The sequence below is a fragment of the Lutra lutra genome, chromosome 8, assembly GCF_902655055.1.
Source record: "Lutra lutra chromosome 8, mLutLut1.2, whole genome shotgun sequence".
In the NCBI taxonomy this organism is placed as follows: Eukaryota; Metazoa; Chordata; class Mammalia; order Carnivora; family Mustelidae; genus Lutra; species Lutra lutra.
Genome location: NC_062285.1, coordinates 18,239,328 through 18,264,081, shown reverse-complemented (window position 1 = coordinate 18,264,081; position 24,754 = coordinate 18,239,328). Strand labels below are relative to the sequence as shown.

The 24,754-nt window shown below is 37.6% G+C and overlaps 1 protein-coding gene across 1 annotated transcript in view; it reads left to right on the top strand.

Moving 5' to 3' along the window:
* The window catches only part of MLLT10 (MLLT10 histone lysine methyltransferase DOT1L cofactor), a 238,510-nt gene extending 218,293 nt beyond the window's left edge, over positions 1–20,217 (top strand). The window contains 15 exon segments of the mRNA XM_047743592.1: positions 1,362–1,479; positions 2,826–2,898; positions 5,653–5,807; positions 8,369–8,557; positions 8,982–9,070; positions 9,181–9,252; positions 9,254–9,362; positions 9,365–9,403; positions 9,406–9,449; positions 9,451–9,560; positions 10,599–10,698; positions 15,788–15,874; positions 15,877–15,970; positions 15,973–15,998; positions 18,447–20,217. Coding sequence (XP_047599548.1) covers positions 1,362–1,479; positions 2,826–2,898; positions 5,653–5,807; positions 8,369–8,557; positions 8,982–9,070; positions 9,181–9,252; positions 9,254–9,362; positions 9,365–9,403; positions 9,406–9,449; positions 9,451–9,560; positions 10,599–10,698; positions 15,788–15,874; positions 15,877–15,970; positions 15,973–15,998; positions 18,447–18,593 — 1,452 coding nt within the window. The 3' untranslated portion in view covers positions 18,594–20,217.
* The last annotated feature ends 4,537 nt before the right edge of the window (positions 20,218–24,754 follow it).

The window sequence follows — 24,754 nt, the reverse complement described above, 5'->3', positions numbered from 1 at the left end:
CCCTTTCAAACAATGGAAAACAGGGGCAGGATTCTGCATCACAGACTATTTCTGTGAATTGTAAAGTCCAGTTTTCATGCCTAGTAAGTATAATGTCAGGGACTGAGTCTTTCCAGAAACAGTTTATTTTCTGTATTATTTTGCTCATTATAGCCACTGTGTTGTCTTGGTCTCCTGTGTGCTGTTGTACAGGTTGGAGTGTCCCCTGTCTTTTGTTTTGCTGTTATTCAGCTTCTTTATATTAGAAGTGCTTCAATCCTTGGAAATTATTTTCCACAGTTCTGTTCTGAAATAACTGTACAGTGATTCTGTTTTTATAAAACTTTAGTTTGATTTCATTAATGAAAAAGAATACGAAGTCTACTTTAAAAATTTGTGGTTCTGTTAAATCTGAAAAGTATTTCAGGCTAATAATAACTTTCTTTGAGAAACAGTATTTTGTGTACAAGAGATTTGCTCCCAAAATGCCGCATTTTAAGGTTATAATATTCTTAGAAAGTGGGAGAAAGTATTCACATCAAAGAAGGCATTTTTATTACATTGGATTACGCAAGACTTTGGCCAGCCTCCTTAGCTTCATCTGTTTAAGGGTTCATTTTCACTTGTTTGGCACAAGTCCCAGTAGAGGCCTTCAGAATTGTGGTTAGCAACATGAATGAATTACAAACTTTGGACCAGCTCTCCAGTTAGTGGAGCTGGCTTCCTGCCAAAAAGACAGTGCCTTATATGGGGTCAGGGCAAAGCTGTGATTCGTTGAGCTCTGCATTGTATAGAAAACATACTTGTGATGCCTGTTTGCTTTCTTTTAAAATAAAAACAAAACAAAACAGAAAAAGCAGCAGGCTTCCAAGTCTATCAAAATAGGAAGTAACAGAATAGTGTGCAGGTTTTACTAATGACAGAGTTAAGCAATGGAAATATTGCTCTTTGTAGTTAAAATACTAAAAGTAGAAATTGGACCTTTTGACCTCCTTCGCCAGCCTGTGATGTAAGAGACTGAGGCATTTGTTAGACATCTGTTGTCTACCTGCCCTTATTTTGTAAATGGTTTAATAAGATTAAATAATTAGTCATATGGTCACATGGTAACCATGCCATTGGGTTTTGTTAGTGACTAGATACTTTGAAATTAAAGCAAGAATAACCTTGTGCCAGTCTTTATGTTTTTAATCTGGAATTATGTAACTTCAAAAATTGAAATGTTGGAGTGATAAAACAAGAATGAAATCTGCTCTTCAGAAAGTTAGGAGTGTTTGCTTATATTCTTAGGTTGGAAAAAATAGTTACTAGGTCTGTTAGAGGAAAAATATGAAGATATTTTCAAATACAATTCATTTATCTTTGTAATTCTTTTCATTTAGGCAAATACACTGTCTGGATCTTCTCTTAGTCAGGCACCATCTCATATGTATGGCAGTAGATTAAATCCAAGTTCATCAATGGCAGCTCTTATAGTTCAGTCTGAAAACAATCAAACAGGTAGGTTTTCAAGAATTAATAAATTCTCCCCCAATGTAATTTCCCCTCACCCCCACCTTTGGCTCATTTTATTTGAAAAGTCTAAAGGTGTGGTAGATATAGGATTGTGCTGCACCCCGTCCCCCCCTGCCCCCCACCACAGTTGGAAGTAAATAGTGTGCTGTGCTCCAAAACAGTGATGTGCTTTTTTACTGTCTGAAATGTAAATGTTTAAGCAGAGCCATCAGCAGGCAGGAATGCAACAATGTCTCTTGTGACTTTTGTGATTGATGTGTTCAGTTCTCAGTTCTGTGCAATGAAAGTAACATAACACTAGGCTTTTCTGTGAATAGCCTAAACCTTTATTTGCATAATTCATGAAATTGCATTACACAAACTTGGTTAAAAAAAATCCTGTTAGAGAATTTCTACAGTGTTTAGTAATCCTGTGAATTTTTACCAGTTGACATTTTGTAGCATTTGCCTCTTGTACTGTTTTAATGAGCCACTGGATTTGCTTTGTTTCATTCCATCCTTAAGGATTTGTTGACATGTCCAAGTAGTCATGCCTGTTTGGGGGAAGGGAATGGGTTTAGCAGTTCACCAAGAATGGATTAGTCATGTCTTTACCCTTTAAGGGTCAGAGGTTACCTGCTTCAGTATAAGGGGAGGACAACCTTGAAAGACGCCAGATAGGGTGATTTTAGAAGGAACTGACTATAGGAGAAATACAAGTTACTTTTCAAGCAGAGATAATTCGGTGAATTATCTTAATTCGGAGAATTATTTTGAAGAAACTAATTTTTTCCTTTTTAAGTACAGACTATTCCTACTTGTTTTTATCAACTTAAATTTTTGGTGTTCAGTTTTATTCTTGGTGTGAGGATCCATGTAATATATGTAATTTTAGTTACGGTGTGTGGCTCTGTGTAATACATTATGCATTTTATGACTTGTCTTGGGATGCAAAGTGTTAAAAAATACAAAGCATAAGGATTTGCTGTGATAAGCATACAGATTAGCTGTCCACAGCTGTGATTCATTACTTTAACCGTAGAAATTAAAAGTGGCTGAGGGGAGGGTACTGCAAATGCATACCATGCTTCTGTGCTGTAAAATTGAAAGGAATGAAAGAACGGAACATAATCCATGGCCTTCTACACCCACAAAAACGTGTAGAGACAACGCCTTACATGCCACAGTTCAGCAATTCTGAACTAGCAACATACTAGATCTTCTACTTTCATAGTAACTGCAAAGATAGTGGTAAAGGTTTTATGTATGTTTTAGGAAAAATCAGGGCAAGAGCTTAAAACCTCTTATCTAGTGAGAGTCACTTTATCAGCTATGAAATATTTACACTGCAGATCAAGATCTTGGAGACAATAGCCGCAGCCTTGTTGGCAGAGGAAGCTCACCCCGAGGAAGTCTCTCACCACGGTAAGCATTATTTACTCTGCCCAGTATAGGCAAAGGAAACATTTTGAGATTTGGGAACTTCTTTATCTCGTATCAGAGCATACATTTGTGAGGCTGTAAAAGCATTCTGTAGATAAGAAGCATGTCTGGACTGTCAAGAAAAATGATTCTAAATTAATTTAAATATTAAACACATGGTTAGATTTCTAAGCTTTTCAGAAGACATCCCTTTTCTTAGATTTCCAATGAGTTTCAACTCTCTTGTTTTTATCATTTGTATATTTAGCTGCTGGTACTATTAACTACATTAATTTGGCTAATTCTTTTTTGTCATGAAGTAGTCTTTAAACCTCTTAAAGGTATAATACTCAACACTTTCAACTTTGGGTTCCAGTTTTAGCTCTGTTATGGGCAATGCACTTAACCCTTTGATCTCTAGTTCCTAGTTCTTGGGGCTCGTTTGTAAAAATCCCTCTGTTCTTGCAAGGGTACCTGGTTGGCTTAATCAGAAGAGCATTGAGCTCTTGATGTTTGGGTCATAAGTTTGAGTCCCAATTAGGTGTAGAGTTTACTAAGAAAAAAATAAACTTTTGAAAAAAAATCTCTCTAGTTCCTAAAATTGTTTGAATCTAAGTATAACAGATTGTTACATTGTTCTGTGAAATGGCCGTAAATACTATTATTATAGAGTTTAGGTATCTTACGTAATGTATGTAAGGTTATTCTGTTAGCAGAATTCTTACCAGAGTTCTGCGGGAAGGGTCGAATTTCTCTGAGCACAGTCTAAGTGCCCCACATCTTCTGTTCTCAGTGGGGAGTATGGCAGAAGGGAATGTTGCATCAATTTATAGAAAACAATGGAACTTTAGGCGGTGACTCTCTTTTTATTAATTGTCTTCTTATTTCAGCTTCTGTACCTTCTTCCAGTTTGTTTTCTCTCTGCTCTTTAATTTTGTAAACTCTGCCTCAAACACGGTTAGACTAGGTGAGAACGGAGAACAGGAGGTTAAAAGCCCATTCTAGAGTCTTTTTTCCACTGTGAGAAATGAACATTTTTCAACTGTGGGAACTCAAAAAGTCTGTTAAAAATTAAGATTTTTATGCAAGGATACCAATAATATCTGTTGTTATGTTGCTCATATATTGGTAATGTCTTAAGAAACATCTTTATCAGATTGGTTCGATAACCTCTAATTTTGGTATTTTCTAGTGGTACATCCAGTAGTGTCTTTTCCTGTAAAATTCCTGGTGACCTAAAAGTAGTATTATTTTTCCTAATTGATTTCTGGAGGAAATGAAATATTCCTTCTTTTCCAACTAGGAATCTGAAGTACACACTGATTAACATCAACCGACTAATCTATAATTTTATGCTATGATTATTTCTGTACTATTTTATTCTTCTTTTCATAGAAAAAAAACTAATGGGCTTTTGCTCATATGTTTAGTGGAGGAAGCATTTCTGTATTCCCCTCTTAAACTTAAAATATCATAGAAGCTATCCAGAAATTTTGCAAGATCCCTCAGTGTTATTTTGCTTCACATAGTTCTTAGTTTTTCATTAGGTAAATGGATAAAACATTTAAAGCAATAAATTTTACCAAATTATTTTTAGCATATATTTCCAACTTTATATTACCCTTTAAAAATTAGCCTGAAAGGTAATAACCTAAATTATCTTGGTATAATGTACTGTTGGAGAGGGATGGTCAACTGTATGGAGCACGTGATATTTACTTGAGGAATGAAAAAACCTCATTTGTTTAACTTGTTGTTGAAGGAGATTTAGTAGAGAAGCACACCGAGGCAGTGGCAGAACGCTAGTGGGCTGTTAGAACACCCGAGCTGCATCCAGCTCTGCCCAGCAGTGTATCTTTGCACAAGTCACTAAAATCCCATCCTCTTTTCCTCATATGGAAATGGAACCAATAACCAGGTTTTGACTTCTCATGAGGCTGTTACGAAGATCATATGAGATAATTATGTGGAAACACACTGGAAAGCCTAAAGCCCTTTACTAATGTACTGTGTTAGCGTGGAGGCTGGAGAGCAGAAATGGCCACATTTACGAACTTAAAACAAAACAAAAAAAGGATGAGAGAACATTACACATTCATCTTAATATAAGTAATATTTGTTTTGGAAGACTGAAGTTATTACCACTTGAAGTACAGATCCAAGACATTTTAGAAAAATTTGTATAGAGGGTTCAAATAAAACTTACTTTAATCTTGCTAATGTTCCTTAATCCTGTCAATACTAGAAAATCTGTATTTTTGACTTTATAACAAAAGGCTACTTCAATATTATTAAGAATTTCTTTTTGCTAATATTTGAGATTCTGTTGGATGTAAAATAAAATGCCTTCTACATTATTATAATTGCACAGTGTTACTCTTGATATTTTGTGTATTAAAGCAGAATGGTGGAACTCCTCTCTTCTGGCTATTTATTTTCACGTTTTCTAATACTGTCTTTCCCCCTTTTGTCTAAAGCTGTATCAGGTTCTTTTACAGCCTGTTTCAGAGATTATTGAGGGGTTGTTTTTATTTTCTAATGGTTTTTAATTACCGAGAATAGCTAGCTATTCCCCTGATTTTATAATTTGGGGAGGAAGAATGGTAATTACTCAATTTTAGGGTGGATTATGGTTTTATCATTCTTCAGTGTAGGCAGCCTGGAGTTAGAAGACTTTACAGGGAAAGGGTCAGCGTAAGGTGAGAAATGTGAATGCACTCTCTTTCTGTTTAAACTGAGAATTAATATTTTCAACAGATCTCCTGTAAGCAGCTTACAAATTCGCTATGATCAACCAGTCAACAGCAGTTTGGAAAATCTGCCTCCAGTAGCAGCCAGCATAGAACAGCTTTTGGAGAGGCAGTGGAGTGAAGGACAGCAGTTTTTATTAGAACAAGGTACTCCCAGTGACAGTAAGTATTCTTTTCATGTCTTTAAAAGATGGATGGACAGACAGACAGATGGATAGATGCAGCAGTCACATTTCATCAATAGTAGTAAAATTATGAGATGTGTTTTATATAATATGGCAAGAAAGTATACTGTAGTGTTTCAATAGAACAGATTCTACAATTTTACCACTGGTCTTATATTTACCTGTTACTAATGCTAGGATCTTGGGCAAGTTTCCTGATGTGTACGTTATCTCCCATTTGTAGAGTGGGAATAATAATATACCTATATCACAGTGTTGTTTTGGGTATTAAATGGCATAAAAACTGTGAAGAGCATTGCCTAGCTCACAGTAAGCACTTATCTGTTCAGTGGTTATTCTTACTGTTTTAAATTATTTTAATATTGGTACTTTGTTCTTATGAATTTTTAAACTTTAAAAAAAAATTTTTATTTATTTATTTGACAGAGACAGAGAGGGAACACAAGCAGGGGAGTGGGAGAGGGACAAGCAGGTGTCCCGCTGAACTTGGAGCCCAATGTGGGGCTTGATCCCAGGACCCCAGGATCAGATCTGAGCCGAAGGCAGACACCTAACAACAGCCACCCAGGCGCCTGCCCCTGTTCTTACCAATTTTTAAATTTTACTAAAATACATGAGTCATATCTTCTCTTAGCTTAATTGAAGAAAACTTGATTACCTTTGGAGCATTCATTTTATTTTATTTATTTATTTATTTATTTATTTTTAAAAGATTTTATTTATTTATTTGACAGAGAGAAATCACAAGTAGGCAGAGAGGCAGGCAGAGAGAGAGGAGGAAGCAGGCTCCCTGCTGAGCAGAAAGCCCAATGTGGGGCTCGAACCCAGGACCTGGGATCATGACCCGAGCCGAAGGCAGCGGCTTAACCCACTGAGCCACCCAGGTGCCCCGAGGAGAATTCATTTTAAAAAATGCATTTAGTCAGGAGTGCCTGGGTGGCTCACTTGGTTGAGTGAAACTCTTGGTTTCAGGTTAGGTCGTGATCCTCAGGGTCGTGATGCCAGGGTTGGGAGGTCAAGCCCTATGTCAGACTCCTCCTTGCTCAGTGGTGATTCTACTTGAGATTCTCTCCCCTCTCCCTCTGCTACTTCTCCCTGTACCTAGAAATAGTTTTGAAAAGGTAAAAATAAAAATGCATATAGTCAAGTATGCCAACCGTCTTAATGTTTTAATTTAGATGAAAAAGAGTAAGAATTGCTAAATTTATATATATTTTGTATTATTAAATTATGTATATGTGTTTTATATACATATTTATGTGTTTTATATACATATATGTGTTTTATGTACATATTTAGTATTTTTCAATGTTAAGTATTAGGATGATGGTTGAAAAATGTCAAAAAGAGCAAAGTTACTCTAAGTGGCAGTGAACTGGGGAAGTGGCCTCATGTTAAAGGATATATGTTTTTTGGGGGAAAAATAGGTAGTTTTTATCATTTTGGGATATAGGCTTTTATTGCTTTATTGTATCAAAACAAAAATTTTTGTTGTTAGTAGACAAGTGCTGTAAATTGGTATTTTAGGTTTTTTTTGTGTGTTTTGTTTTGTTTTATGAATGGTACCTTGCCAGAAAAATGCTAATTGTGAGGAAATTCATGCCAGGATAATCCTTTAAACATGATAGCTGGAGGACAGGTTTAGCTTCATCTTATTGCATCTCATTTGGGTACACTGAGGGTTTCTGTGTAGCATCTTGAAGAGGAAGGGATAAAAGTTAAATCCTTGGGAAATGACCATATATGTCTCTACCATCTCCCTTGTGTCTTTTGAAGGCCCTGAGGGCATGTTAAACAAATACAACTTTTTAATATGTGTACGTAGAACTTTTAAAGTGTCCATCACCCTGGCAGAACTACTCGGTGTTGTCAGTTGAGAAAGTCCCGAGTTGTGGAAGGAATTGAAACTGTATTTGAGGTGATGAGGCAGGACAGAAACTGCCTGGTTACAGACGATCTTTCTCCGGGAGCCTGGCATGGGGGCTGTGGTGCGCGCACACTGCTCCCTGCTGGGCGATGTGCGGATCCGCAGGCCGGGCGACGGCGGGGCGGCGGGGCTGGGCGGCTTTCACCCCGCTGTGGAGGCGCGCTTAGCTTGACCAGGCAGCACACAATAACTCTATTGTGGGGAAGGATATTGGTATGACTCTTCCCCATTTTAAACATGATTTTAACGAAAACTGATGGCAGGCACTTTGAATTTTTAATTAGGTTTTTATTTTGGTGAAAATAAAATGTCAGTTTTCTTGAGAATGAAAACTACCTAGACCAGATGGGTGGGTTTTTTGATATGTGGCAACAAAGTTTCCAGAAGGTACATCTAGGACCAGTATCCCTTTATGCTTTTATATACATAATATATTGTGGTATATTTGTATCTACATATAAATTTAGAAACTAAACCTAGTGATTTGAAAATGCTTTACAGAATTCTACTCTATTTTAACTTATTTTTAAAGTTACTGATACTTAGGTCTGTAAAATACGTAGTCCTGTGTGGTAACTTGTCTTTATTAAAACCATGCAAATGTTTGCTAGTTTTGGGAATGCTGAAGTCATTACACCAACTTCAAGTTGAAAATCGGAGATTGGAAGAGCAGATTAAAAACTTGACAGCCAAAAAGGAACGTCTTCAGTTATTGAATGCACAGCTCTCAGTGCCTTTTCCAACAATAACAACAAATCCTAGTCCGTCTCATCAAATGCATGCATTTTCAGCACAGAATGGTAAGTATGAAAGTATTTATTGCATATCTAACGAAAGTAGGATAGACTTTTAGGATCTTTCTCATAATAAGTGAATAATAACTAGTTACCAGTTATATGAAGATGTAGAAAAGGAATGATAGGTTATTTTCAAAGAACATGAATAATCTGTCAAGTGATCAACTTGAATTTGCTCTAACTTGTTTAGCACATAATTTAACTATAATAGTTATTTAAATGTATAATGATCTTTTTATTGATTTAAAGCCATAGTATTCAATAGAGTTATAGATTTTTCCCTTTAAACTGGTATTAGGCATAGCAAGACTTAATATTTAAGTGTTTTTAATGTGGGCTTCAGGATAAGCTTTTAGATAAGCCTTAATCTTACACAAAATGTAATGTAACAGGGTAAATAGGTTTCTTTTGTCTTTTATTATTCTAGCTCCTACCACTGATTCCTTGAACAGCAGTAAGAGCCCTCATCTAGGAAACAGCTTTTTACCTGATAATTCTCTTCCTGTATTAAATCAGGTAATTTTGGTGTGGTTAGTTCCATTTCCATGTTTTTTTTTTACAACAGTAGTATACCACATTAAATGGTTTAAGATGATTTAAACAGTTTTGCTGTGTTCTGACTTCAGTTTCTGTTCTTTCTTACATTAGGACTAACCTCCAGTGGACAAAGCACCAGCAGCTCTTCTGCTCTTTCTACTCCCCCCTCCTGCTGGGCAGAGTCCAGCGCAGCAGGGCTCGGGTGGTAGTGGAGTGCAGCAGGTCAATGGTGTGACGGTGGGGGCACTGGCTAGTGGAATGCAGACTGTAACATCACCATTCCTGCAGTGCCTGCAGTGGGTGGAATAATTGGAGCTTGCCAGGTAACCAACTGGCAATTAATGGCATTGTAGGAGCTTTTAAATGGGGTTATTCAGACCCCTGTCACAATATCCCAGAACCCTACCCCCCTCACCCATACAACTGTACCACCTAATGCAACACATCCAATGCCAGCTACACTGACGAAACAGGTAAGAAACTCACTTAATCTATTCTGGGTTCTTGAGTGCAACAGAGTACCAGCATAGTCCATGTTTTCAGATTGGGATTTTTTAATGTGCTTCTTGTAGATGTAATCAACAAGAAATGAAAACTAGCAAACTTTTAGATTAAGTGTATTACTTTGAGAGCCATTTACGTTTGAAATTTAACTAATTCAAATTAAAACAACGTTAAATCACTTTTAGTAATAAAGCATTAAATGTATTCTGTGCTAAAATTTCATTCTTGATCTGTGTGTTACCTCCCCTTGTATATTGTCTTCATGTATCCTACATATTGAAGAAAAAGAATATTGTAATGAGGATCACATATGAGTGGAATATTGATTTCTCAGAATCCAACTATGCAATTCTGCTAATTTATAATTAAGATTTTGATATAGGAATCAGTGCCTATATCAATGATCTTGAATTTCCTGTGAGTGAAACTGTGTTTCATGGTACTGGGACTTTCATTTGACTGTTTGTTCAAAATAAGGGGGATTAAAGCCATGTGGTTACTGGACATACATTTGAGGAATAAATTGTTTTAATGGATTTGCAATGGATACTAGTAAACTATTTTTCTGGCTCCCTTTTCTTTGGTGTTTAATTTTACTCTCCATTGGGACATTAAAAAAAGGTTAGATCAAGTCAATTAGTAGTTGGGATTTTTCCTTGTTTTACATACGTGTTATTTAGTGTGGGTTAAATTATCCTTGGATAATTAAAAATTATGTGCGTGTTATAAACACATTTAAATTTCTATTCCATAAAGTACTGAGTGCCTTCTTGGTTTATAATAAAAAGGAAAACAAAACATTTCTTGACAATGTGAATTCTTATTTACCTGTATACACAGAGAGAGAGAAAAAAGAAATTTGTATGTGATCGTTATTAGAAAGTATTATATTTAAAGATTTGACTTGTTAACTCATTAAACACCAAATTGAAAAGTTGTCTTTCATTTTACATTTTAAAAAACATTAACAGTATATAGGAGAAAGTAAGAATTTAATCGTTTTCAGTGCCTCAGGACTAGGATTACTTTCTGACCAGCAAAGACAAATATTTCTTCACCAACAGCAGTTTCAGCAGTTGTTAAATTCTCAACAGCTCACGCCAGTAAGTTCTTCCTTTTGATAATATTTGATTTTTGTTAGGAGCAAGTGTTCTAAGTTGTAATAGACATTTAGCTTGGGTATAGACTTACCCACTTTGTGAAATAGCATTACCGGATGCATAACCCCCAGAATACTTTGTCTTGCCATTTGGTATAGTCCACAATACCTGTAGTGACATTATATTGATTGATTTACAAGTATTAGAACATAGTACGTACTGGGGTACTCTTTTAGACTCCGGTAATGTGATGATGAGTTAAGACTTTGTATTTTCATGGGGTTTCATTCTGACAGTGGAGGTGGACAATAAGCAAATGTATGTTTTGGTAGTGATCGCACTGAGAAGAAAAATGAGGGAAGGTAAAGGATAAAGGAACAGTGGGACAAGAGGCTAATTTTAGATAGTGGAGTCTTGCCTCTTTGGGTAGGTGACTTTTGAGCTTAGACCTGAATAAAAGTTGAAGGAACATGAATTTTTGACTCAGGAGAATGGAAGACTAGCAGTGGAAAAGACCACATGTGTTTATGTTTTGAGGACTAGAAAGACGGCCGGCATGACTGCAAAATGAGAGAGAGGCTGGTGCAGAGGAGAGAAAGTCCCTGGTGAGCCTTGTTTGGCTGTCTGTGGCAGGAAATTTAGATTTTGAGTATGATATGATGCCATTGGTGATTTTTTAAAAAACTTTTGTGAAAACTTTCAAATGTATCAAAACAGTATATAGTATTTTAAGTAATTATCTCAACTTTAAAAATCTTGTTTCATATATCCTCACTTTTCCTTTCAGGATTATTTTAAAGAATTAATTGGAAGATTTGAACAGAATAGTGACATATAAATAACAATTCCCATTTTTTAAAGATTAGTAGTCATTGTGCAGAAAATTGTATGTGTTGGGAGGGGAGATAGTAGCAAAAGGAGAAGCAGGGAGGCTATTGGAGTAGTCCAGGTTAGGAGATGTGGTTTCTAAAATAGGATAAGTGGGGGGGGGGGGGAACCATCTGGGACTGTGTATTTTGAAGATAAAACCAACAAGACTTGTTTGTCAGACGTTCAAGGTAAGGAAGAGTTCTAAACAATGGGATGTTGCAGTTTACTGAGATTTGGAAGACCTAGAGGAACAGCCGGTTTTGGAGAGAAAGCACAAGTTCTGTTACAGACGTACTAAGTTGGAGATGTCTATTTAGGTATTTAAGTAGGATGTGGACTGGACAGTTGTGTGAGCTGGAGTCCAGGGAAAGGATGCAGTTGGAAATAACAAATTTTAGGGGCATTGCTGCATATATGGCACTTAGATTTACAAGATTGTATGAGATCCGTAGGAATGAGGACTGATATCTGAGGACTGAGCCCTGGCTATCCTGGAAGAGGAGCATAATCTAGTAAAGGGATGTGGGGAAAAGAGACCAGTGAGTTAAGAACTGAGAAGTGGTGTCCTTGGGTCCGCGTGAAGAAAATGTATCAACAAAGGAAGGACTCGGCTGTGTAAAAATACTTCTGGGAGGACAAGTAAATTGACTGTTGGATTTGGCTGCCTGGAGGTTTTAACAATTGTGGTGAGAAGTAAAAACCTCCTCAAATGGTTCCAAAGAAAATGGCAGGAGGGAAAGTGAAGATGGAGTATTGGCAGCTCCAGACACTTCACTCTAAAAAAGCAGAGAAATGAGCAGCTAAAGACATGGTCTGAGAGGGAATATGACAGCACATGTATATGTGATGGGAACAGGGAGAGGAAGGATAAAAAGAGCAGCAAAGTACTTCATAGGGGACGGAAAGGGAGGGGGAGTGGAGAGCAGCATTCCACTGTATGAAGAGGGCAGGCAGAGCAGCTGTCAGAGGGCTTTTATGATAGGAGGTTGAGGAAACCCACTTTTAGGTTTTTAATTTTCGGAATTACATTAAGGGTATCAGGGGCGCCTGCGTGGCTCAGTTGGTTAAGCATCTGCCTTAGGCTTAGGTTATGATCCCAGGGTCCTGAGATCGAGGCTCATATTCCTGCTCAGTTGGGAATCTACTTTCCCTCTCCTGTCCCTCCCCTGCTTGTGCTCTCTCTCAAATAATAAATAAAATCTTAAAAAAAAAAAAAAAAGAAAGGCATCAGCTGGGGGAAATAAGGATATTGGTGGTCAGAGGAGAAAAGCAAATGTGGAATAGGTATCTTGGAAGAGAGGAAGAATTGACTAAGTGTGTGGTGGGGGAGGGGCGCCTGGCTGGCTCATTTGGTAGAGTGTGCACCTCTTGGGGTTATAAGTTCAGGCCCCATGTTGGGCATAGAGATTTACTTAAAAATAAAATCTTAAAAATATTGAAAGTGTGTGGCTCACATGCAGAGATATTCTGGCCCGCGTTGTGTGGTCATAAATTAAAGCCAGACGGGTTGATGTATTTGTGCAACTGTCTCCAGCTCCATTTCCCTAGTGTACTTCACTGAGTTAGACTCTTCAGAGAATGCACTATTTAATTAACTCAGAGTTTCAGCCTTTGTTTGTAATTTCTTTCTAAGTATCTGCTCAGGGTGCCTGGCTGGCTTAGTCAGTGGAGTGTGGGACTCCTGATCTTGGGTTGTGAGGTGAAGCCCCATGTTGGGTGCAGAGATTACTTAAAAAAATCTTCAGGGCACCTGGGTGGCTCAGTTGGTTTAAGTGTCTGCCTTCAGCTCAGGTCATGATCCCGGGATCCTGGGATTGAGTCCCGCATTGGGCTCCCTGCTCAGTGGGAACCTGCTTCCCCCCCCACCCCTGTACCACTTCCCCCTGCTCCTGCTCTCTCTCTCATTCTCTCTGTAGGTCTCTCCTTCCGTCTCTCTCAATAAATGAATGAATGAATGAATAATCTTTTAAAAAAATTCAAAAAATTGTTATAAATAAGTAAAATATTTCTTTCCATTTTTTTACTTTAGTCAAAATATATTGAAAATACTTGTTTCTGATCGTGGATCATCATTTTCACTGTTACTGTTCTTACAGTGGCATAAAGATAGCTTGTATATAAATTCTTTAATGCTTGCACTAAAATGTGATCTTGTTTATCTCTCATCTTATATGAAGTACTAAAATATGGTTTATTTGGGGTCCTTCCTCTTAAACAAGACTATTATTAGTAATAGTACATATAGATGACTCATTTCTTTTTTTTTTTAAGGTTTTATTTATTTGACACAGAGATAGAGAGTACAAGTAGGCAGAGCAGCAGGCTGAGGGAGAGGGAGAAGCAGGCTCTCCGCTGAGCAGGGAGTTCAACATGGGGCTCTATCCCAGGACCCTGGGATCATGACCCGAGCCGAAGGCAACCATTTAACCACTGAGCCACCCCAGCGCCCCAGACGTCTCATTTCTAGAACATGATTCGTTAAGGAGGTTTAGCACACACATTGTTGCTCAGAGACAAGAGCTGAAGTGGTTTAAATTCTGTCTTTCCTTGTCAGCCAAGATTGTGGGGTGAAGTTTGTTCGTTTACAAACGGCACATTTTCTTCTGAGGCATCCTGACTTGTCCCATCTTAAGAAAAATTCATGCTTAACCCTCCTCCCCCCCACCAATTGCTGTCCTGTTTCTCTGCTTGCTGTCTCCTCCCAGATGGCCTTCATTCTGCTAACCAGTCAGTGGACAGTTGTCCTTCTTCTTCCTTGATCTGGCAACAACATTTGACAGAGTTGATCACTCCCTCCTCCTTGAAACACTTTCTTCCCTTAGGCTTCAGGAGCCAGGTTACCGCCGTGTTATTCCAGCCCAACCATTCATTCCTCTCTTCACCGCAGCCTCTCACTTTCAGAGTAACCTAGAATTTCAACGATTTCCTCCAGTCATAGAGCTTCAAATGCCGTTCTCCAGTCCAGTATTAAATATGTGCGGATGTTACATCTTCAGGCCAGGCCCCTTTCTGGAATTTCAAACTTCTGTATCCAACTGCTTTCTTGATATCTCCACTAGGGTGTTTTGAAATAGACATTTCAAGCATAGTATGTCCAAAACTGAACTGCTAATCTGTCACAAACCTGCTCCACACATAGTTTTGCCTACCTCAGCCAACGGAAACACTGATTTGTAGTTGCTCAAGCCCAAAAACCTCTCAATCATACTTCACTCTCGTCTGATGCCTCCCATTGAATCCATCAAGTCCTGAGTCAGATTGTGTCATTCCTTGGCTTAAAACCTTCCCCTTCTTTCCTGTATCACTTGAGTAAAAGCCAGAGTGTTCTTGGCCCACCACCATGAGGCCCACGTTCTCCCCTTGTCTCCTCCTTGTTCAGTTGTCCCCAGCCTGCCCCTGGTCTCCTTGCTAGTCCTCAGTCACACTAGGGATATGCTCCCACATAACCCCTTAGCCCTGGGTGTTTCCTTCTTCCTAGAAATCCCCTCCCTTTCTCCATATCCACGTAGTGAATTCCCTCCTTGCCTCCAAGTCTTTGTCCAATTGAGAATCACCCTGACCTACCTATTTGAGATTCCACCCCCCCAATACTGTCTCCCACACATTCCTCCTTACCCTGATCCTTATCAATAATCATATCCCAATATTTTGTTGGTCTCTCTCTCTGCCTCAGGCTGAGCCAAGAAGGGCAGAGATCCCCCCCCCCCCCCGACTGATATGTCTCCAGACAGTGCCTGGCACATAGTAAACACTCAAGAAATCACATACATACTTGCTGCAAATAATAATCTCATAACTATACCAAGGGCGTACTCTCTGTTGGCATGAATGAGAACTTTAAAAGTTACTTTTTGTTCCCAGAATTGGGAATGAGAATGGCGCATTATTCTAAAGTCAGATCCAGATAACTTAATGACTTCCAAGTTGCCTGTTGCCCTTAATTATCATGGACAACCTAATTTGAATAAGGTCTCCTGTATTTGTTGCCCTGTTTTGAAAAGAAGCCATTCACTAGTAAACTGACCCTTATAATAGATGGTGATTACCTAGTAAAGTATATTTTTCCAGATAAGATACTGTTTTCTTTCTTAGGTAGTGTATATGTGACTTATATTAAATATCTCCTATTAAAGTAAAGAAGAAAATAGAAAAAGTCAGGCTTTACTGACTGTTGAATTCTGGGACTGGGAGCTCATCTTCTCCCACATTTTCTCGACCTCAGGAGGCAGCATCAGCCCTCCTGTACCAGTTAATGCAGCAGCACCAACACCAGCAGCACCACCCGCCAGAACTGCAGCAGCTCCAGATTCCCCGGGACCCACGCAGATCCCCATCAACAACCTGCTGGCAGGAGCTCAGGCGCCGCCCCTCCACCCAGCCACCACCAACCCATTTCTCACCATCCACGCGACAACGCCAGTCAGAAAGTAACAGTAAGTGTCTTTGTTCTGTCTTACCTAGTGAAATCATAAAAATAATTTACTGAGGAATCAGAGATGACTGTTTCTTAGCTTTTCTCTCTTATTTAAAAAAAAGTATATTATTCCCCTGATAATTTCTTCTTAAACCAGTTGCTTCAGCAGCTGATATTGTAAACATGAAGGATCCAAGCCAATTTATACAGCCCCTGAAGTACCTTAGTTTAAATTTGTGCATATGGTTTGAAGTACGTTTTAGTAATTTACCAAATTGGAAATGAAAATGTGTATTTTAGTTATAGTAAGGGGTATGGGACAGTCCATTCAAAAGATAGTAATTGGTGCTTTTGATGAACTTTTGTTCCATTAATTTGTTTAATTATAGACCCAATCTAGATAATTTTGGAATATTTTTATTATTTTGCTTTAAAGTACTTTGTAAAACTGAATTATGCTTATAATAAAATTAACATACCGATTTTTAGGGCACTCCAGTTACTTTGCCAAATTAATTTTAAAAAGAAACTAAATCATAATTACATTGTAATGGAATTTAAATTATTAATTTCATTAAAGGGATAGCCTCTTACCCTTTCAATATACAGTTAAGATAAATTAAAAGTGGATTCATGAACAGTGTATTAATCATATAGTAGCACACATTTAAGGCTGTTTCTTTCTATTAATTCTCCCCTTCAATTAGCTCTACTTTACTGGAGTATAAGTGTTTGCCCTAAATTCGAGTTCAGGACAGAGCCCTCTTAGAGGAAGAATATTGGGATATAGAATGGAGACTGGATGTCCAGAAAAGGAAGAAGGGAAGGAATGAGGTGGAGACTTGGCAAATCACAGTGTGAAAAGTCACAATGTTTGCTATTTCCCATTACTTTAAAAGCTTGCTGTTTACTGTGCTGTTAAGTCTTCAGAAACTTGAGTTTGTACGGAGTACAAGTTGGGTTCAAAATGCAGGATTAATTGGTTTTCATTAACTCTTCAATGCTTTGTTTGCCCCTCTCAGATTGTGAGTACTACTGTCACTATCATAAAGCTAGTCACCTCTCCAGTGGTTGTACAGATGTGGGAATCTCTGTGAATCTGTATTAATTAGGGACGTTTTATACTGTTTTGTTTTTTCTTGCATTAAAAAGCAAACTACAGGCATACCTTGGAGATAGTGCAGAGATTCAGGTCCACACTGCTGCAATAAGGCAAATACATAATAAAGTGAGTCAGATGAATGTTTTTATTTCCCAGTGCATATAAAAATTATGTTTACATTATACTGAAGGTAGTCTGTCAAGGTGTGCAATAGTGTAATAGCTAAAAAATACCAAACACATACCTAATTTAAAAATGCTTTTTATTGCTAAAAAAAAATGTGCTGACCATCATCTGAGCATTCAGAGAGTTTGTAATCACTGATCACAGATCCCTCTAACAAATATAATAATGGAAAGAGTTGAAATATTATAAGAATGACTTAGTGTGCCTGGTGGCTCAGTGGGATAGCCTCTGCCTTAGGCTCAGGTCATGATCTCAGGGTCCTGGGATCAAGCCTCGCAAGGGGCTCTCTGCTCAGCAGGGAGCCTGCTTCCCCTTCTCTCTCTGCCTGTTTCTCTGCCTACTTGTAATCTCTCTCTCTCTCTCTCTGTCAAATAGTAAATAAATAATCTTGAAAAAAAAATAACGTGACATAGAGATACAAATTGATCAAATGCTATTGGAAAGGTAGTACCAGTAGACTTGCTTGACACAAGGTTGCCACCAACTTTCAGTTTGGGGGAAAATTCAGTGGAGTGATCCACAATAAAATGAGGTGTGCCTGTATTTACAAGCTCCCTTTTCCTGACTGATACAGGATGGAATGTGTTTTTTAATGGAAAACTATAATAGAAATAGAACAAAATGAGCAGTATTAAGTACCTAATGGGAGAAAAGCAAGGCTGGGAAATAATATTTATGTGTACCCCACTATGTGCCAGGCATCTTTGTTAGATTACAATAGTATATGTGATTTCAGTCTCGAGGGACTTTACAGTTTTTTAATAGATTAGTAAAAGGAGACTCAAAGAGGTTAAAGCTTAAGAGACAAATGGCACATGTGGGATCAGAACCCATGACTTTGTTAGTCCATAAAAAATTCATTTTCTCCAATACCACGTTACTACTTTTGTGGAGAAGTCAATTTGGGGAATGATTGCTCCATCCGTTCCCTGAGTTTCTGTCCTTCAGATGGCCCTTCTGTCTTTGTAACTGCTGAGGTTAATAGAAAGCAGATGATAATGTTTACCAGTAAACTCATGTCTTTCCTATTGTGCTGAAAAGCAGTTGTGCCATTTGTTAGAAACAAAATGAAGTCACTATATATACCAGCTTTTATTTCCATTATAATTCCAGTTAAGAGTACCACAAGCATGGGCCACATGTTCATTACATAATGCCGTTGATTTTGTTTAACTGCAGAGACTTAGTGATAAAACTGGGCCTGTCACTCAAGAGAAAAGTTTGACACTTGAGAAACCTCTAGATTGCCTCTCCTGCTGCTCTAGCACTTCCTTTGGCTGCCATTGCAGCCCTCCTACACCTATGAAGAAATGCGACAAGAAATGAACTGCACAACAAAGGATTAATTGCCACAAGGACTTTCTTGTAAGGCTTGGTTAATTTTCTTGTTGCTTTGTTGCACTGAAATGAATTCCCATATATCCCCCATCCCTCAACCCAGATTTTTTGAACTTTGAAAAAAAAATTTAATAACTAACTTTTGTCAACGAATAATTACATGCAATGAGTTTATCAACCTAAGAGGAATTTAATATAGTTGGTGCACAACTAATTTGTTATAAATTGGAGAGATGAACAGCGAAACTAAAGACTGTTCCATTTATAAACTTTGATTTTGTTGTACCAGTTAGAATATGAAATACAGTCTTTTGTTGGGGTTACAGTATGCTTGCGCTGTGAGTCAGATCTTAGACAAAATTTAAGGAACTGTCCATATCTTCTATTGGAGTTTTATTGGTTAAATATTGCAAATTAATAGGTCATCAACTGGGACTTGGCAATCTTTGTTATAAAAATTTTCTTATAATGGGATTTGGGCCAATTTTGGTAATCAAGTTAGGATGGTACCGTCTGCTTCTGCTAAAGGTAATTTTCTTTTGCTAAATACTTTTTAAAAAATATAAGTGCTAAGACCTACTCATATTTTAAAGTAACTACTCATATTTTGAGTTAAGTGAGTTCGAAGGCTGCTGGGGGAACCAGATCATTCAAAGCGAAAGATTTCTTCAGAAAGAGGGGCCACTCTTGGAAACTGCTGGTCGGGTTTGGCCTGAATCAAGTGCCTGTTAGTACCTCCGTGTGTTGAAATGGCTCTAGACAGCTGAGCTTGCACTACCGTCAGTCCTTGTGAGTAAGTAGTAGGGATAGTCAGTGTTGCACCAGCAGCCTTCCCCATGGTTCTGCCTTTATTAAAAACTTTCTATGCCACTGTAGATAGCTCAGGCAAAACTATTACCTGGGTATTATCCACTAATGAGTCACAAGAAAAAATGAGTGGATTTGGTAAGAATTTTTTTTTTTAATTTAAACAACTTTTCATTTACTGACAGTGAGTGATTCAAACAAATAAGCAAAACAAGTACAGTTCCTGAAACAGGTGAAATTTGTATTTACAGTCCTTACACTTTGGGTAGCTACACTCCTGGTGTGATAGTATGGCAGAGTATAAATTGAACAATTGGGGATGTAATCATTGAACTGTTTCTTAAATGTGTGAATTATTAGTGGAAAAGACCCAGCTGTAATTAGACCTCCACTGTGTACTTAGCTGGAAGAACATGTTAATTCTGCAATATGTCTCTTGGTTAACATTGCACAGTTCTTACCTCATTTCTGTAAATAAGGTTTTGTGAATCTGTTTTGTATTGTGAAAATTCATAAGATAACATTGATATTTTGATTTGTAATATTTCTAATTGGTAGATTTAATTGAAAAGTAAAATTAATTTATTTTTATATGTTCAGGGGAATTTTAAAGAAAGTCAATCTTTTGTAGATAATTAAAAAAATCGGTGTGGTTTATTTTACTTATTTAACCCACTGGTTGTTATTCTGTAACAATTTGTATAAATGGTAAATTTTGAATGTGTTGTTATTTTACCTAGATGTAAAATTCCACATGTATTAAAGAAAATGTACAAAGTTTTTGTTAATAAAATTTAATAATGTTTATAACTCTGTGCCATTTCTTTTTCCAGTTTTATTAAGATATAATTGGCATACAGTAAGCTTAAGTATACGATATAATGATTTGGCTTATTTTTATTGTGAAATGATCACCACAGTAAGTTTAGTTAACCTCCATCATCTTCTGTGCCCATACGAAAACAGGAGAATGAAGAAAAGTTTTTTCTTCTGTGATGAGAACTCTTAGTATTTATTCTCTTAACAACTTTCAAATTATCATAGAGCAGTGTTAACTGTCTTCATATTGTACATTACATCCTAGTAGTGATTTATTTTTAATTGGATTGACCACATTCATCCAGTTCTATCTCATCCCAGCCCCCACCCTCTGGTAACTGCAAATCTGATCTTTATGTGTTAGTTTTCCTTATCTCTCTCTCACTTTCTCTCTTATTTAATAGATTGCACATATATGATCATGCAGTGTCTGGTCTGTCTCTGTCTACGATCACTTAGCACAATGCCCTCAAATCCATCCTGTTCTCACAAACAGCAGGATTTCCTTCTTCTTTAGGGTTGAGTACTGTTCCACGTTATACATATGTAATATATTTATATCATATGCCATAGTGGAGTGTGTGTGTGTGTGTGTTGTGGTGAACACCACAACCTCTTTATACGTTCATGGATTAGTGGGCATTTAGGTTGTTTCCGTGTCTTGGCTATTGTGAATAATGCTGCAGGGAACATGGGAGTGCAGAGATCTCTCTGACATAATGTTTTATTTCCTTCAGATAATGTTACCAAAGAAAGGTAGGAATGCTGGATCATAGAGTAGTTCTATTTTTAACTTTCTGAGGAGCCTCCATGCTGTTGTCCACAGTGGCTGTACCTGTTTGCATTCCCACCAACAGTGTGCAAGCGTTTCCTTTTCTCCATTTCCTCACCAGCATATCATCTCTTGTCTTAATAATGGCCGTTCTAACATGTGTGAGTGATATTTCACTGTGGTTTTCTTTTGCATTTCCCTGACGATTAGTGACATTGAGCACCTCTCATGTACCTTTTGGTTATGTGATATATTCTTGGAAAAAAAGTCTGTTTTGGGTCCTTGGCCCATCTTTTAATTGGATTATTTGGGTGTGGGTGTGTGTGTGTGCATGCACGCTATTGAGTGGTATAAGTTCTTTATATACTTTTGGATATTAATACCTTATCTGATATATGGTTGGCAAATAATTTTTCCCATTCCATAGGTTGTCTTTTCATTTACTGATGGTTTCTTTGCTGTGCAGAAGTTTTTAATTTTGATATAGTCTCAGTTTGTTTTTTTTAAAGATTTTTTTTTTTTTTTATTCATTTATTTGACAGAGAGAGATCACAAGCAGACGGAGAGGCAGGCAGAGAGAGAGAGAGAGAGGGAAGCAGCTTCCTGCCGGAGCAGAGAGCCCGATGCGGGACTCGATCCCAGGACCCTGAGATCATGACCTGAGCCGAAGGCAGCGGCCTAACCACTGAGCCACCCAGGCGCCCCGATATAGTCCTCACTTTTTAAAAATATTGTTGCTTGTACTTACTTTGGGTTTTCATACCCGAAGAAATCATTGCCAAGACCCATGTCAGGGTTTGTTTTTTTTTTCCCCCCCATGTTTTCTTTTAGGAGTTTTTAACAGTTTTAGGTCTTAATTTAATGTCATTAGTTCAAGTTATTTTTTGTGAGTTGTGCTAAGATAGGCATTCAGTTTCACCATTTTACACATGAATGTCCAATTTCCCCAGCACCATTATTGAAGAGCCTGTCTTTTCTTCATTGAGTATTCTTGGCTCCTCTGTGAAATACTAGTTGACTGTATATGTTTGGTTTTATTTTTTGGCTCTGGTTTTTTTTTTTTTTTAAATCTCTGTGACATTGGTCTCTGTATCCATTTTTAGCCATCCATGCTATTGTGATGATCGTAAGTTTAAATAATATAGCTTGATATCAGGAAGTATGATGCTTCCCACTTTGTTCTTTGTCAAGATTGCTTTGACTATTCAGGGTCCTTTATGGTTAAATACGGATTATAGAGTTTTTTTTTTCTACTTCTATAAAAATGTCATTGGAATTTTGATGTGGATCATACTGAATCTGTATGTGGTTTTGGTTCATATTGACATTTTAACAATATTCTTCCAATCTATGAATTGTTCCAAGAACCATATTCTTTCCATTTATTTTGTCTTCTTTAATTTCTTTCATCAGTGTCTTTAGTTTACAGTATAAAGAACTTTTATTTCTTTTGTTAAATTCATGCTTAAGTATTTAGGCAAAATACTTAAGTTTGTTTTTTTTTTTCTAAAGATTTTATTTATTTATTTGACAGAGAGAAATCACAAGTAGGCAGAGAGGCAGGCAGAGGAGAGAGGAGGAAGCAGGCTCCCCGCTGAGGAGAAAGCCCGATGTGGGGCTTGAACCCAGGACCTGGGATCATGACCTGAGCCGAAGGCAGCGGCTTAACCCACTGAGCCACCCAGCGCCCCAAATACTTAAGTTTTTGATGCTATTGTCAATAGGATCATTTTATTTATTTCTTTTCAGATAATTCATTGTTAGTGCATAGAAATGCTACTGATTTTTTTTTTTTTTTTTAGTGATTGAGTATATGTGCATGCGAGTTGCAGGGGAGGGGCAGAGTGAGAGAGAGAATCTTAAACAGGCTCCTTGCCCAGCGTGGAGTCTCATGTGGGCTCAGTTTCATGACCTGAGCTGAAATCAAGAGTCAGACGCTTAACTGACTGAGCCATCCAGGCACCCTGAATGCTACTGTTTTTTGGTGTGTTAATTTTATATCCTGTAACTTCACTGATCCATTGATTAGATCTAATAGTTTTTGGTGCAGTCTAGGATGCTCAATACTCCTCTGTTGAACAGGAGTGGTGAGAGTTGGGCATCTTTGTCCTGTTCCTATTCTTAGAAGAAAAGCTTTCAGCTTGTTGCCATTGAGTCTGATTTTAGCGATGGACTTGTCATTTATGGCCTTTATTTAAAAGTTGAGATACATTTCTTCTATACAGAATTAGTTAAGTTTTTATCACGAATGGATGGTAAATTTTGCTACTTGTTCTTCTCATATGACCTTGAGGTGGTATCTGATTTTTTTCTTTCATTCTATAATCTGATGTATCACATTGATTGATGTATATGTTGAACCATCCTAGGTATAAACCCACTGGATCATAATGAATTTCTTTCTTTTCTTTTTTTTTTTATGGTGAATGATCCGCTGAATTAGGTTTGCTAGTATTTCTAGTATTTGCATCTATATTCATCAGGGATATGCAGGGGTTTTATTGTTTTTGTTTGTTTGTTTCTTTTCCTGTAGTGTCCTTTCTGGCTTTGGTAGCAGGGTGATGCCTCATAAAATGAATTTGAGAGCACTCCTTCCCCCTTCTTTTAGAAAGAGTTTGAGAAGGATTGTGGTTAATTCTTTTTTTTTTTAAGATTTTATTTATTTGACAGAGAGAGATCACAAGTACGCAGAGCAACAGGCAGAGAGAGAAGGGGAAGCAGGCTCCCTGCTGATCAGAGAGCCCAGTGCAGGCTCAATCCCAGGACCCGAGATCATGACCCAAGCCGAGGGCAGAGGCTTAACCCACTGAGGCACCCAGGCACCCCAGTTCTTTTAAATACTTGGTAAAATTCACAGTGAAGCCAACTGGTCCTGGACTTCTCTTTGTTCTGAGATCTTTGATAAGTGAGTCAATCTTACCAGTAATTGGGCTGTTTTTATTTCTTTTTGATTCAATCTTGGTAGATTTTATGTTTCTGAGAATTTTTTCCATTTCTTCTAGGTTGTCCAGTTTGTGGCATCATAATAGCTTCTTATGACTCTTTATTTCTGTGGTGTCAGTTGTAATGTCTTTTTCATAATTGTGTTGAATTGGGTCTCCTCTCTTTTTTTCTTGGTTAATCCAGCTAAATTTGTCAGTTTTGTTTATCTTTTCAAAGAACCATCTTGCAGTTTTGTTCATTTTTTTTCTGTTGCTTTCCTGTTCTCTGTTTCATTTATTTCTGCGCTAATCTTTATTATTTCCTTCCTTCTGCTAAATTTAGGCTCTGTTCTTTTTCTAGTTCCTTGAAGCATAGAGTGAGGTTGTTTATTTGAGATCTCTGTTTCTAATGTAGGTATTTATTGCTATTAACTTACCTCTTAGAACTGCTTTTGCTGCATCCTGTAAGTTTTGGTATGTTCTGTTTCCTTTTTTATTTCAAGCTGCTTTTGTCTCTCCTTTGGGGGTGCCTGGGTGGCTCAGTTGGTTAAGCATCTGACTCTTGAATCTCAGCTCAGGTCTTGATCTTGGTTGTGAGTTCAAGCCCATGTTGGCCCCCACACTAGGCATGGAACCTACTTAAAAAAATAAATAAAAGTAATTCTTCTCCTTTGAATCATTGGTTGTTCAGGAGAGTATATGTAATTTCCATATATTTGTGAGTTTTCCAGGTTTTTTTTCCTGTTATTTCTAAATTATTCTCTAGTTTGGTCAGAGAATATACTTGATATGACTTCAGTCTTCTTGAGTTTGCTGAGACTTGTATTGTG